Source organism: Mastigoproctus giganteus, chromosome 2, assembly GCF_048544385.1.
Source record: "Mastigoproctus giganteus isolate SK-2022 chromosome 2, ASM4854438v1, whole genome shotgun sequence".
Classification (NCBI taxonomy): domain Eukaryota; kingdom Metazoa; phylum Arthropoda; class Arachnida; order Uropygi; family Thelyphonidae; genus Mastigoproctus; species Mastigoproctus giganteus.
Window position 1 is genome coordinate 14,429,936 of NC_143576.1, and position 14,324 is coordinate 14,444,259.

General features: G+C 34.2%; 1 protein-coding gene across 1 annotated transcript in view; it reads right to left on the reverse strand.

The window, feature by feature from the left end:
* tweek (transmembrane protein KIAA1109 homolog tweek) overlaps positions 1-14,324 on the reverse strand; it is an 806,203-nt gene that overhangs the window by 83,196 nt on the left and 708,683 nt on the right. Inside the window, 2 exon segments of the mRNA XM_090388226.1 lie at positions 4,334-4,529; positions 12,365-12,709. Of these exon segments, the coding sequence (XP_090244352.1) occupies positions 4,334-4,529; positions 12,365-12,709 (541 nt within the window).

The window sequence follows — 14,324 nt, forward strand, 5'->3', positions numbered from 1 at the left end:
CTCCATATTTGGTGGTCATGGGCTCGAACCCTGGTCTCATCAAGAAGCGTGTGCTACGCACTGCTGCTTCTGCCCACCTGGCTATGGAGGTGCCATTATTTGTTGCAAAGACAGTTGTACACAAATGTGCTAGGCACTGTGTTCAAGATTTGCAAGGGCGAGCCTACACTAGCATCTTCAGCACTACTGTATAATGAAAAAGAACACCACTTAAAATCACAATGTCTTTGAATATGGTAAATCACATATTTAACTTCCCATGTTACTGCTTCTTTCAGGCTCAATTCTCATTGAACATGCCTAAAATGAATGCAAGATTTCAAATACTTAAAACCTGATGTAGATAATCCTCAAAAATATTCAAAGATTATTCACATTTCAGAGAATTTTTGGAAAATATTCTGAGAACGTTTCCTATTCACTTACTTACTTATCTGTTGTCATTCCAGCATCTTGCCAGGTCAATAAGGAAACCAGTCTTCTCCATTTAGCTCTATCTTTCCACCATTTCTCTCTCTCTCCAGCTCTTCCCAGCAAATGCTTCCTCTCTCCATGACACTCTTCACCTCTTCTTGGCATCTTCTTCTCGGCCTTCCTTTTTGTCTTTTACCTTCCATTTTCATTTCTAACATCCTCTTTGGCAGGATATTATCCTCGATTCTCTTTATATGTCCAAACCATCTCAGTCTCACTCCACTCAATCATTTCTTGTAATTGTTCTTCTCCCAATTTCTCCTGAATGGCTGCATTTCTTACTCTGTCTCTACTCTTCCTATTCATACCACTATTAAAACCATATATCAGTTGTTGTCTTATCAGGTGAATGTGGTAGTACACAGGAAGAAAGAAAGAAAGCTTATGCAGCATCAGCTGAAAAAAAAAAAAAAAAAAATCTCTCATTTCACCCATCCATTCACTCCAAATCCTGTCTAGCTTAGCCTTAAATTTATTTAAGCTATCAACTTCCACAACAAGAGATAGAAGTCTGTTCCAGCAATCAACTACCCACTGGCTAAAGGCAAATTTCTGCACATCTATTCTACAACCGTCTTTCCTCAATTTGAATCTATGCTCCCTCAGGTTTGTAATCTGAGCAAGAGGAAGAATCTCATCAGCAGTGAGCTTGCTCAACCCATTCAAGGCCTTACACCTCAATCAGATCACCTTGCAGGTGCCTAGTGTCCAGGTGCTCCAATTTGCAGAACTTAAGCCTTTCTTGGTAAGAGCACCCCTTTGTTTCGCTCACCAATCTTGTTGCCCTTCTTTGTACTCATTCTAACAACACTATATCCTTCCTAAAATGAGGCCTCCAGACCTGTATATAGTACTCAAGGCCTCCAGACCTGTATATAGTACTCAAGGTGTGGCCTGACTATTGCCTTGTCCCTGCTAGCAAAATTCCTATACAGCAACTCCCCGACTTACGCAAATTCGACTTAAGATACGTTTTTGCCGGAAGGTGCAAACTGAAAAAAATATGGAAATGTATTTTGCATCAGTAGGGATAAATGGAAGAACTGTGAAAATATTGTAATGTGAACACAATAACATGTTTTTTTTTTTTTTGCAATTTGTTCCAAGACCTCAGAAGTTGAAATTCTCGCTACATAACTAAGTTATTTATCTCTCTTAAGGTCATTTTTATAATGGAAATTGGACTAAACTTTCATCATTATCATATGTTCCGTTATAAGAATCAATTTTGAATGCCTTTGTGATATTTTTCTAAAACATATTTCTGAAGGCTACTACCATAAAACAATGAAAACAATTTGCACTTTCCAGTTTATTGGACTTTTCTGTTAGCACAATCTATTATAAATGGGTAGCAAACCCGATCTTATTGAATTTGTGAATATCCCGATAACTCTAATTCTGTGGGTTTTTACATTATGGTATTCACTGGAATCTTCAATCATATAAAAAACAAATTTTCAGAAACTTCTCTTCATTCCTATTTACATATTACAATGAGGAAGGGAAAGGGATGAACGGAAAGTGCAAGTGCTGGCAGTGCTAAGAAACGAAAAAAAATTTGTTTAGAAATGAAGATGATTAATTAAGAAGTACGAAGCAGGAAAAAGTTTGTCATCTATTGCACAGAATTAGGTCTTGCTGCTTCTTTTATAGTGAATACTATTTAAAAAGGACAGTGCAACATATAAAAGAACATGTCAAAGGATCAACGCACTTAAGATCAACAGTGATGACGAAACAGTGTTCAGATGCTATATCAAAGATTATTATTATTATTAGCCATATGGTGCAAAGAAGCCTGAGGCTTATGCTGCACCAGCTAAAAAAAAATTCCGAGTTACCCTGAGAGAGAGAGAGAGAGAGAGAGAGAGAATGAAAGTCTAGAGCAGAACATCAAATAAGGAATTCATCCCTACACATAATTTAGTTGACATGATTTGATCAAATATATGGATCAGAAGATTTAAAATAGTAGTCCAACCAAGGATAAGAGAAAGAGAAAACAAATGACACAGATCACCTCATTCTGCTTTCTTGTAATACCAAATGGCATAAGAAGCAGAAACTCCAATAGAGAAAAGACTATCACCCACAGCATAACTAACATTAACTGTGCATTTTGAAAGGTTATTGGTGAGAAAGGATCAACTGCATATTAAAATTGTTGTAATTTACAAGATGGTTAAGGTTGACCTGCACAAAACACTCTTTGTAGTACATGGTGGGAATACTGCTCTCACCCCCTAACAGATAGTGATGCTCTCCAAACGTGGATTAGAAGTAGTACAAGATGATGCCAGAATGGTGCTGTTTCATCAAATTTCTGTTAAAAGAGAGTGAAATCAGTTGAAATTCTCTGCAGGTTAGGCGCATATCATATTTTGATTTGCAGAAAATGCCTGTGACTCCCTTGCACTATGCAGCTGACAGCCATCATGTATGAAAATTCAATGTGTTGAAGAGCTGATTTTGGAAAATGGACGAATTACAAAGCATAGCATTTGCCATTTGCACTGAACATCTGAACAGGCTTGAACTGGAAAGAAACAATTTTTTTTGCAGAAAATGGGGTTCAAAGTGATACAGTAGAGAATGGCAAAAAAAAAAAAAAAAAACAAAAGGATTCCCACCACCAAGAAAAGTCAAGACAGAGCTTTCAGTTGGCAAGTGTGAGTGACTTATTGATTCTTACAGATTCTTTGCCATCTGCAACAGCTAATGAGCAGTAACACAACAACTTGCTTCTCTATTATGTAAATACAGCAGTACACAAGAAAAGGTGTCAACACACATTCACATATGGCAACCCCTGGACTGAGAAATCAAGAACCCCTTTCCTCCTTAATTCTGTATTTAGCCATCATTGATTATCACTTGTTTGGGTCAATGAAGGTGTACCTCAAAGGACAGAAATTAAAAAAAAAAAAAAGATGATGAACTTAAGTGATGATTCAGGCAGCCTACTTCTTTCTATGTTGCTGACATCAGTTCAGTGGAACAATAACTTGAAAAAGAGTAATAAATTTGGTAATTATGGTAAGTATGTGTTTTTTGGTTTAGGACAACAACCACGAATCATCCTTGTAGCTGATAAACAAACAAGTTATATGACATTATTAGTAAAGCAGGTCAACAGTGATGAATTTCTAATTAAAAAAAACTGTTACAGAATAAGTTACTTTAAAATTTTTATGATAGAAGTTTTGTTCATATTTCAGAAAATCCATAACCCTATGTTCATAAACAAAAATTAGACTTTAATGGAACTTAAGTAAGCTAAATCTATTACAAAAATAATTTTTTTGCAAATTAATTAGATAATCTAATGCAAAATAGATGGCATTTTAAGTTCACTTTGGAATTTGTTTTTAAGCCTGGGAGGGTTTTAAACATTAATAACAAATTTTAGACATTATTCATGGACTTGAAGCATAGACTTCAAGAGGCTTGAAGCATAGAAAAGTGTGGTCAAGGAGTCCCCTTGTGCCACAGTTTGAGAAACGCTGATCTATTTAATTTGAAAATCCTTTTGTAGTATACATTACAGTAATTCTAATAATTAAAATGTTATATAAATTTTGTTAAGTCTCACATAATATCTTTCACATTTTGTTATTATGTGAAGATACTACTGAAGATTTTTTAAAGTCACAAATAAAACATTTATCCTACAGTAAAAAAATTGGCCACGCTTTTTTTATACATGTAAACAATGGCAAGTGGCACTACCACTCTTCTGCTATGGAGACTACAAAAAAAGCAATAATAATTAAATAAAACAATGAAAATATATTAAAATGATGAAAAAAGTCAAGCAAATGAAATGAAACATTATATGGTGTGTAAATATATTTACGTTGTATTTCCCATGACATTTCCCATATTCATGTGTACATTCAATCTGGATAGATTAACTGCAAAGAGCACTAAAGTCTCCCATGCACTGCCTTGTCTACCAGCATGAAGAGGAGAAGAATGCTGAGATGACTTTCCATCTCTTGACTCAATGAATACAGTAGGTGAGCCAACATGTTTACCATTTCCATTTGAACCTGAAGTGAATAGCACAGAACAGATTATCACTTTTAAAAATATATTCAGGATAAACTAAATCATATATTCTTAGGCAAGAATTGTTTTAATAATAACACAGATTAAGTTAAAGTCAAAGCATTAATCGCCCAAACAACACAATGAAGGTATCAACCTTGGACTTAAAAAAAAAAAAAAAACTCCATTTTTATCAAAAACAAGCAGATTGTTTTAAATTTAGATTTTACTGACCATATACACACATATGGTCATATATAGCCATATTATTGTTCAGAAGTAGAGCAAGTTTTCAGACATCAGTGCACCTAGGATTTTTCTATCTGTAAGACAATACCAACTGATTAAAATTGCTATCAGGAAGATACTCTTGAAGACTCTTGAAGAACAACCTATTAGATTCCAAAAGTGGTACATAAGATGTATGTCAGCAGGAACAAAGGAGTTAACATTCTGTTATATAAAGCAATGGTTAGAACACATTTTGAATATTGCATACATGTTCAAGGCCTAATTTTAGGAAGAATGTAGAGCTGTTGAAAAGAGTAGTATAGAGAAGAGCAAGAAGATTAGTTACAGGCACAAATTTCTTATATTCTCACACAGAGAGAGAGAGAGACTTGAAATTCTGTAAGTTAGAAAGTTTGGAAACCAGTCAATCGCATAGTGACATGATCTTGATGTTTTTAAAAACTTAAAAGGATTGAAATTAAAACAGAGGGCATCTTTACTCTTTCTCAGGTGACATTCATAAGGAGTCACAAATTTGAATCGATAAAAGAATAACTGAAGAACGGATGTGCATAAATTTGTCTTCGGCCAGAGTAACTGACTGTTGGAATAAGCATACACCAATCTTGTTGAGGTGGAAGTTGATCTCTATTTAGAGAGGGTTTAAGCAAATGAAGTTGGTGAAGATGATATTAGTTGCATTTCCTTAATTTCTTTTGCACAATATAGGTGATGTTAAACATAAGCTTGCCTCCTTGATTCATTTTGCCAATACTAATAATGAATAATTTAGTCTCTATCCTACTCCATTCCTAGAACACTATTGATGAACCCTCCAGTTCACTGATGGTATTCTAGGTAACACTGAAATAATGGCATCAGCTTTATCTTTTTACAGCCATAAATATTATTTATTAGCATTGGCAAATGACAAAAGCTTATAAGATCATCATCCAAATTAAAAAAAAAAAAAAAAACTTCTCACATCACCTGTTCATACCTTCTAATAATTTGTCTAATTCTTCCTTAAATTTATTCAAATCATCCACTTCCACATTAACTTATAAAACTAAATGCACCCTTACAGCAGTGAATTCTCCACAATATAACCTCCAAAACTTTTCCTGCAACTGGCATTCATTGAGCACTATCAGTGGTAGGAGTCTTACTGACACAGATCTCAAAACAATACCACAAACAGAAAAACTCAGTCAACACAATGTCTACATACATTGCATGTTCATTTCAATAACTTCCTTTAATGTAATCAACTTCTGCTCTCACTGCCAGCCATCATTATCCTACAAATATGAGGGGTGATAAAAAAAGTTCTGAGAACGTAGTATAAAAAATGTAAGTATAAAATTCTGCTTTTTTATTTTTCAATGAATTCATCCCAAAATTCAATACAGTTATTATATTTAACTGGAAAGAGTTAAATTCTTCAAAAAAAAATCCTTCAGGTTGTGCATCAAACCAGGCATCCACAGCTGCTTTTAGCTATTTGTCATCTGTGATATTAGTCAGTGCATTTCCATCATTACTACGTAGTTGAATTTTTTAGACAAACCAAAGTTTTTACATTGGCATCATTATTGTAACATCTCGTATTGTGATCACCTTATCTCTTATTTGAAGTATAAGGAGAGCAACTTGTTGTGAAGGATTTCACAATATGAGATGTTACAATAATGATGCCAATGTACAAACTTCGGTTTGTCTGCAAAATTTAACTATGTAGTAATGATGAAAATGCACTAACTAATGCCACAGTTTGAGGTTTTCTGCCTTAAAATATTATTAGTCTATTAATAATATTTTAAAATGAGTTCCAACTTGAGGTTTCTGAACAAATAATGGTCACTAGGCAACCATATCTGGCCCACACAAAGGGCAGTCTAATTGTTCAAATCCAAATTTTAGCCTGTTTAATCTGAGCTTTGTGCATGGGTGCACTGTAACAGAGAAGCAAAACTCAGCGACCCAACTTTCTTCATCTTTTTTCCCAATTGTAACTTTTAACTTTGGTATAAGGCTGGCACTGGCATAATATTCTCTGTTAATGTGGTTTTAGATGCAAGGTAATCAATTAGCAACAATTGTTTTGTGTCTCAGAAAACTGAGGCTTATCTCTTTATTATTATTATTATTATTTTATTATTATTAGCCATATGGTACAAGGAAGTCTGAAGCTTATGCTGCACCAGCCAAAAAAAAAAAAAAAAAAATTCCACGAGTTACCCCCTGAGAGAGAGAGAGAGAGAGAGAAGTATAAAGGAATCACCAAGAAAGAGAAGAACGATGATATCCAGCTCAGGACCCTGGGTTTGCCAAGCCCATACTCACCAGATGTGAGCCAACTTGTTGTGAAGGAATTCACAACATGAGATGTTACAATAATGATGCCAATGTACAAACATCAGCTGGAAAACACTTTTCTAGCTAATGTTTGGGTTTGAAATCTCTTATGCTTCAAAATTTGCATTCAAAATCATAAATATGTAGCCAAATTTTGTTACCAGTCAACTAAATGGGAAAAAAATCTACCTGGATTATCAAAAATTAATTTTAAATTCTCTTTTAGTGACTCCACCCTCTGATGTTTGACATGAATGAAAAGGTTTCTGGGAACACATCTTGCACAAACTTTGGACGTTCCCAAGGGCTCATGCATTATTGTTAAAATGCTTCCATAGAAAATGATAAGTACCTTTTTATGTTCAGACACATTAATTCTTGTTTTATAAAATTTATTTCTTCAAAGATGGCAATTGTTTCAGATGGCTGACTATGGATCATCATTAACTGACTCCTGTCCTCTTTTTTAAATTTGTTGACCATCTTGCAACAGTAGCATAACTGGGTGATACTCCCCAAACACTAGTCATTCTTTCATGGATTTCTTTTAGCATTTCTATCCTCATTGGTAAAAAAAAAAAAAAAAATGATTACTGAATAATCATGCTTGATTTGCTGAATATTCATTCTTCTACTTCCTCCTACCAACAGAAAAAATTATTTTATTTATTGCAAAAGACATTAATGTACAATTTTTTTCATGTTATAAGGCATTAAGCTATCAAAATAATATATTCTATAATTCACTAATGCAGTAAAATCTCATTAACACAAAGTACTCATTTATATGAAGCACATACCATTCCCCTGCAAAAGGATAAGCTTTTCTATGTAAATATTTTCATTTATTACAAAATTCCCCATGATAAATAAATATTGTTATTTTGTACGTTTAATACAAATCTTGGCACAGCTGTCTGCTTATTATTTCTCCTATTATTGCCTCTGGCCACCCAGTTCCCTGCTTTCTGAAGAATGGCACTGACTTGTTAGAAATTATTTTTGTGTAAACAAAACCAGTTTATGGTAGCTACAGCGTAAGTGCACTCTGAAAAAAATCATTGTTAAAGATGAGATGTTAAATTAACAAAAGAATAAAACAGTTTTTCTAAGTTGTTTACATATACTCCCTTGCTGTCCATGGGATTAAAGTCAGTTGCAATTGTTACATCAGTTAGCATTAGCAAAGGCACATAATGCAAGAAAGCAAGCTTATATAGCATCAGCCAAAAAAAAAAAAAAAAAACTTCTAATTTCACCCATCCACTCACTCCAAATGTTTGTCTAGTTCTGCCTTGAATCTATTTAAGCTATCAACTTCTACAACAACAGATGGAAGTTTGTTCCAGCAATCAACCACATGCTGGTTGATTGCTGGAACATGCTGGTTGATCAACCAAAGGCAAACTTCTGCACATCTATCCTACAACTGTCTTTCCTCAATTTGAATTTATGCCCTTTCAGGCGATTATTCTGAGCAAGTTCAAACAGTCTTTTGCTACAGCATACAGTAATCTATTTTTTGTGAACTGATGTCTTTAAATTAATTTAAAGTTTGTACATATTAAATCTCATCTGGTAATGTTATGGTTACAAAACGTAAACTGACAGAATTAAGCCTGGAAATTAAACTGAAAATTCTACGACTGAACTTAGCAAAATGGACATTGCAAAGGAATACAACATCCCTTTATCTACTTTATTTACAATACTGAAAAACCAAAAAAAAAAAAAAACTTGAAGTGTGTGACACTGGAACAGGGATAAAAATCAGGAAATGAATTCCTTGTTCAAAACACCAAGAGCTTGAAACAAAATGTTTCAAGTGGTACCAACAAATGCGTGCATCTAATTTGCCAATATCAGGTCCGACTGTGCAAGAAAAGCGACTTCAAATGCAGCAGTGGCTGGCTCCAAAGATTTAAAAACAGGAATAACTTGGTTTTGCGATATGTTTGCGGTGGATCTGCATTATTCAACAAAAAAAAAAAAAAAAAAAAAAGGGCTACAGACTGGTTGTGTTCTGTACAGTCCATTCTTTAAAAATATGAGGCAAAGGATATTTTTAATCTTGACGAGACAAGTTTATTTTATAATTTTCTACCAAACAAAACATTTACTGTTCGAGGAGAGTCTTGTTGTGGTGGAAAATTAAGTAAACAAACACTCACTGTTCTGTTATGCTGCAATTCAAATGGCAATACAAAACAATGCCCACTTGTGATTGGTAAGTTTTCCAAGCCAAGATGATTTAAAGTTAACCAACCTCCCTGTGATTGAGGGTATTAGAAGTGCTTGGCTTACAGTCAAAATTTTTCAGTCTTGGTTATCAAAAGTGAAGAATGGCTTCAGAAAAAAGGAACTTTTTGATGATTCTAGATATTTGTTGTTTGTTTGTTATTTAGTTTTTAAGAGCATTAGCAACTAAGGCCATATTGCTCCGGGATATGCGGTGGCCATTCCCTGACCTTTCCGCATCCTCCATATTTGGTGGTGATGGGCTTGAACCCAGGTCTAATCAAGAAGCGTGTGCTACACACTGCTGCTCCTTCCCACCTGGCTACGGAGGCGCCTGATGATTCTAGATCATTTAACTTAAGTGCCGAGACACTTAATTTAACAAATATATGACTGCTGTTTTTAACCTCTCATTACCACCAGTTTTATGCAGCCACTGGATCAAGGCATTATTTATAACCAGAAGAGAGCATATAGAGCCTGCCTGATAAGGTAGTTGATCCTCAACATAGGAGCGAGGGAACAATTTGCAGCTAAATTGGAATGTCTTGGATGCCATCTGTAATCTTGTTATTGCTTGGGACAGTATTCCATCAAGTGCAATAATCAACTTCTTCAGAAAGAATGGCTTTGGAGGTAATATCATCAAAAAACATGGTCCAGCAGACAAATGTGATAGCAACATTGAAGAATGGGGGAATTTGAAAGAGCATATGGATTTTGTTGGTGGATTTGATGAGTTTGTGAAGGTATATGATGTAGTTTCTACCACAGCTACACAACACCAGAAGAGATGCTAAGCACCAAACAAAACAATGTTTTTGTTACCAGTGACAGTGAAAGTGAAGAAGCGCACACACTGCCATCTAAAAAAGATGCCCCAAAACGCATTGAGTATAACAGTGAATGTGTTGGCATGCAATACTGTTGATAAAGAAACAACTATTGCATTTGATAACGTCTGTGCTGTAGTTAAAATGCACATACAACAAAAACTGTGCAAAGAACATTGGATTCTTTCTTTAAATTAGATTAATTTATCAAGAAGTTAATGGATTGTATATCTCCTTTTATATTAAAATTAATTCTTTTTACTGTGATACTAAAATATTGTATACATAAAAATATATACTGTACAATATTTTCATTTCTATTAATGCTTTTCTCTTAGTTTATCTTACAAATAAAATCTTTAAAGAGTGTTATTCTTATTACTATATTGTTAGACAAGACTTTTGTTTTTATTATTGTTTGTTTTTTTATTATTATCCTTAGATATATACAGTATGTGAAAAAAAAAAAAAAAACTAAGAGGAGTGATACAAAAGTAATTGACTCCTATTATTTTCCACAAAAAATTTAATTAATACAGCTATGCCTTTTACATCAATCAATCCTCAATCATTAATAAACACACTGTTATTTTTTCACTAAGTCACCATTATTTTCTATGCACTTCCACCACCTCTGAGTCAGATGCTGTATTTCAATCCTGTAAAAGTCCTTACTCTTGCTAGAGCTGGTCATCAACACACAATTCGTGTGTTGTGATGTGGTGATCTTCTTTGATCAACACGTCGATCTGGCTCGTTGTCTGATATTACTGGCCGGCCACTTCAGGGCTTGTCAACAATGTTACTTTCCTCACTCTTAAAGTGGCTTACCCAACGTTCAATTGTACTGTCACCATAAACATTTTTGAGTTGCATATGGATTTCTATAGGTGTCACTTCTTCCTTGTAACAAATTAATTCCCACTTTTTGCTTGATACGTATATATGTAACATCCACCATTTTGAACTATCTGTGTGCTGCACTCACAAGACCAATCACAGCACCACTCAGTATGGTGAAACTAGAGAACTCTAGTGACTACTCAGTGGCATGCAAAATGATCTACCATGCTATATTTGAAAGCAAAAAATTAGGAGGCATTAATTTCATACCCGATGAAATATGGATTGATTGAGAGAGAGAGAGAGAGAGAGAGAGTGGAGTAAAAGATTTCTCCCACCCCCAATAAATAGCCACCCACACAACTTTGTTGGATGCTCCCATCTTGAACGTCAAGACACTTTCACACAGCTACTACCAGTTATTTTTTGTATTTTCTCATCCATGGGCGTGAGTGCAGTTGGTTTCAAATTTCCAATGAAGCTCTTATGCAAATAAGCTGGAACATCTGGGAAGATTCATTATTCATGTGCAAAATGTTATGTGTGTGTAAACAGAGTTTTCACAGAATAATGAAACATTTTGTTAAATTATTTTGTTTGGCACGGGATTATGAAACTTAAAAAAAGAAAAGGTCAGATGCAAAAATTCTGTATTCTGTTGAATTTTCTTATGAAGATGTAAATTCAGCACACTTGTTTCAGAATATAATTTTACTTCAGTAAAGTATTTTTCAAGATAATTTTCAGTCAACTGCAGTGTGAAATACTATTTGTTGTTGTTATTTGGTTTTTTAGGAGCATTAGCAACTAAGGCCATATTGCTCTGGGGATATGCGATGGTCATTCCCTGACCTTTCCACATCCTCCATATTTGGTTGTCACGGGGAAGTACTATTTAGACAAATTGCACACAGCCTGTCATATCAGGCACAACTTTCACTGTCTTTCCCTTTAAAACTGTTTACAAAGTTATCAGAAATCCAAATTCCTTAAGAGATGATTTGTCTATTATGAGACAGCTGTGGTTACTGATAAGTTCTATTTCAAAAATAGAAAAATTACTAACAGATTAGAACAGGAAAATTGAAGTTATAAAACCTCACAACTGTAAAAGAAAGGAGTGACTCACAGCCCAGGAAAAATAAATCAAATGACAAATATCTATGAATGGTTATACTAAAAGTGTATAAGTTTGATAATATCTGCTGACAGGTTAATACATATTATATACAGATATGTGCAAGGGGCTTTACTAAAATCATACAAATTCAAAATAATTCAAATTAGTTAACTGTACTTTTTTTAAAAAATAATAATAAAATTATTATCCTTACTTCCAATTTTCATGGAATTCCTGGATATCCCTTCTTCTAAATTCAGCCATAATCTGTCACGAGGATGTTTCTGACCAATAAGTGAATGAGAAGCAAATTTGTGTGCATCAGTATCAGTGAACATACTATATGATATCTTAGTTGAAATGTTAGCTGGGCTCACTTGACTACCTGACAGTGCTGCTCCTGGTGATTTACTGCTTGCACCACCACCACCACTACTACTGCTGCTACTAGTTGCTTGTGCAGAAGATGGAGATTGAGGAGGAACATATGGAAAATAATCTGATTTGCTTACGCTTGGGGACAGCGTTCCACTACTACTACTAGTTTCAACAGAGTCCTCTAAAAAAAATAATCAGAATTAGCTATTAAAAAGTGACAATCTCATAGAATAAACTCTCCTAATAATGTCAAATATATTTAGAGCAAAATCTTCATTACTACAAGAGTTATAAAACACTATTTAACAAGTTGGACAGTCTCATTCTATATGTAGAAATGAGAAAACTCATTGCTACAAATAGAATGAGTTTGCTACTCTTATTTATCAACAACCTCATATTGTGGAGACACTTTGTCATAAGTTGCATGGGTATTGAACTGTTCCAGTATATTGCTTTTTATTTAGCATGCACACTACTAAACAGACCACAGTTTCAATCCTGCTTGGGGTCTCATCAGTGGGTAGATAGGCACTGTGAGGACATGAACAACAACAACCCTGTGGTAATATATATCTTTAATATGTGAGAGGGTGCAGCAGGTAAAATTAACTCAAAGAAATTTAAGGCAAAAGCCTCACATTAAGAGAGTTATAAAACATTATCATGATAATGTTTATAAGACTATAAAACTTTATTGCAGATATATGTTTTAATATATTAAACAAATATATCTACAATGTGTGAGATGGTGTAGCAAGTAAAATTAACTAAGAAAGTTATAATACACTGTAGGGCACAATCTCATTCTATATATAGCAATGACAGTGCATCAATCTCATATTGTAGAGGCATTTCCCACCACTGTCTGAGTGGTGGCATACACATTAAATAAAAAGCAATATACTTCTCTATTGGGGCATTGCAATACCAAGGCAACTCATGGCGAAGTACCTCCGCCATATGAAACTGATACACTAAGCAACAAACCAAGTTTGCTCATTGCTACATACAAAATGAGGCTATACCCTACTTGTACAATAATCTTATTTTATAATATTAAAAAGAAAATCTTAAAATTCATTTTGCTTACAGAATGATGGCTAATGGTATTAAAATACTTTAAAATATCAATAAAAATGAATTTTCACTATGCGCTCAACTTTATTTAACTCCACTATCATAAGAATTTCTCCACCATTTATGTATTCAGAAGTTAAGCAACTTTTTTTATGATAATTATTTGCATAAAAGGTTGTTGAACCCATGCTTCTGTAGTAATGTGGATGGTACTTGGAATGTAGTAAATTAAAAGTGACGAGCTGAACTTTTTTCAGGAAAATGGATAGGAAGGGAGGTTATACCAAGGAATGGAGTTAAAAGTGACAAATGAAGAATTTCATGTAATAAAACAATTCTCTACATTTAGACTTTTATTTAATTTTAGCATGGTAATCTGGTGAGCGTGTGACATACTTGAAATAACAAATGAGAAAGTTCTCACACACGAGCAAGGAGGTTATGAGTTCCAGCCCATATGTTCATAATATTCACAGTGGAAGAAAATCTTATTCAGCAGAGTTAATTCTTCAGTTGTATTCCAGTGTGAGTGCCATGTCATACATAAAGTTGGTCTTCAGAGTTATGATATAGCTAATGCTATAGAGATGTTTAGAGAATTTATAAGCTGAGGTTTAGAAGAAACAAGGTGAAGGACCAGTTAGTCCTGAAACAGTCTGCCACAGTAGTATTGCATATATTAAACAAATGTCTTTTGGTGAGACCTTCTGTTTTAA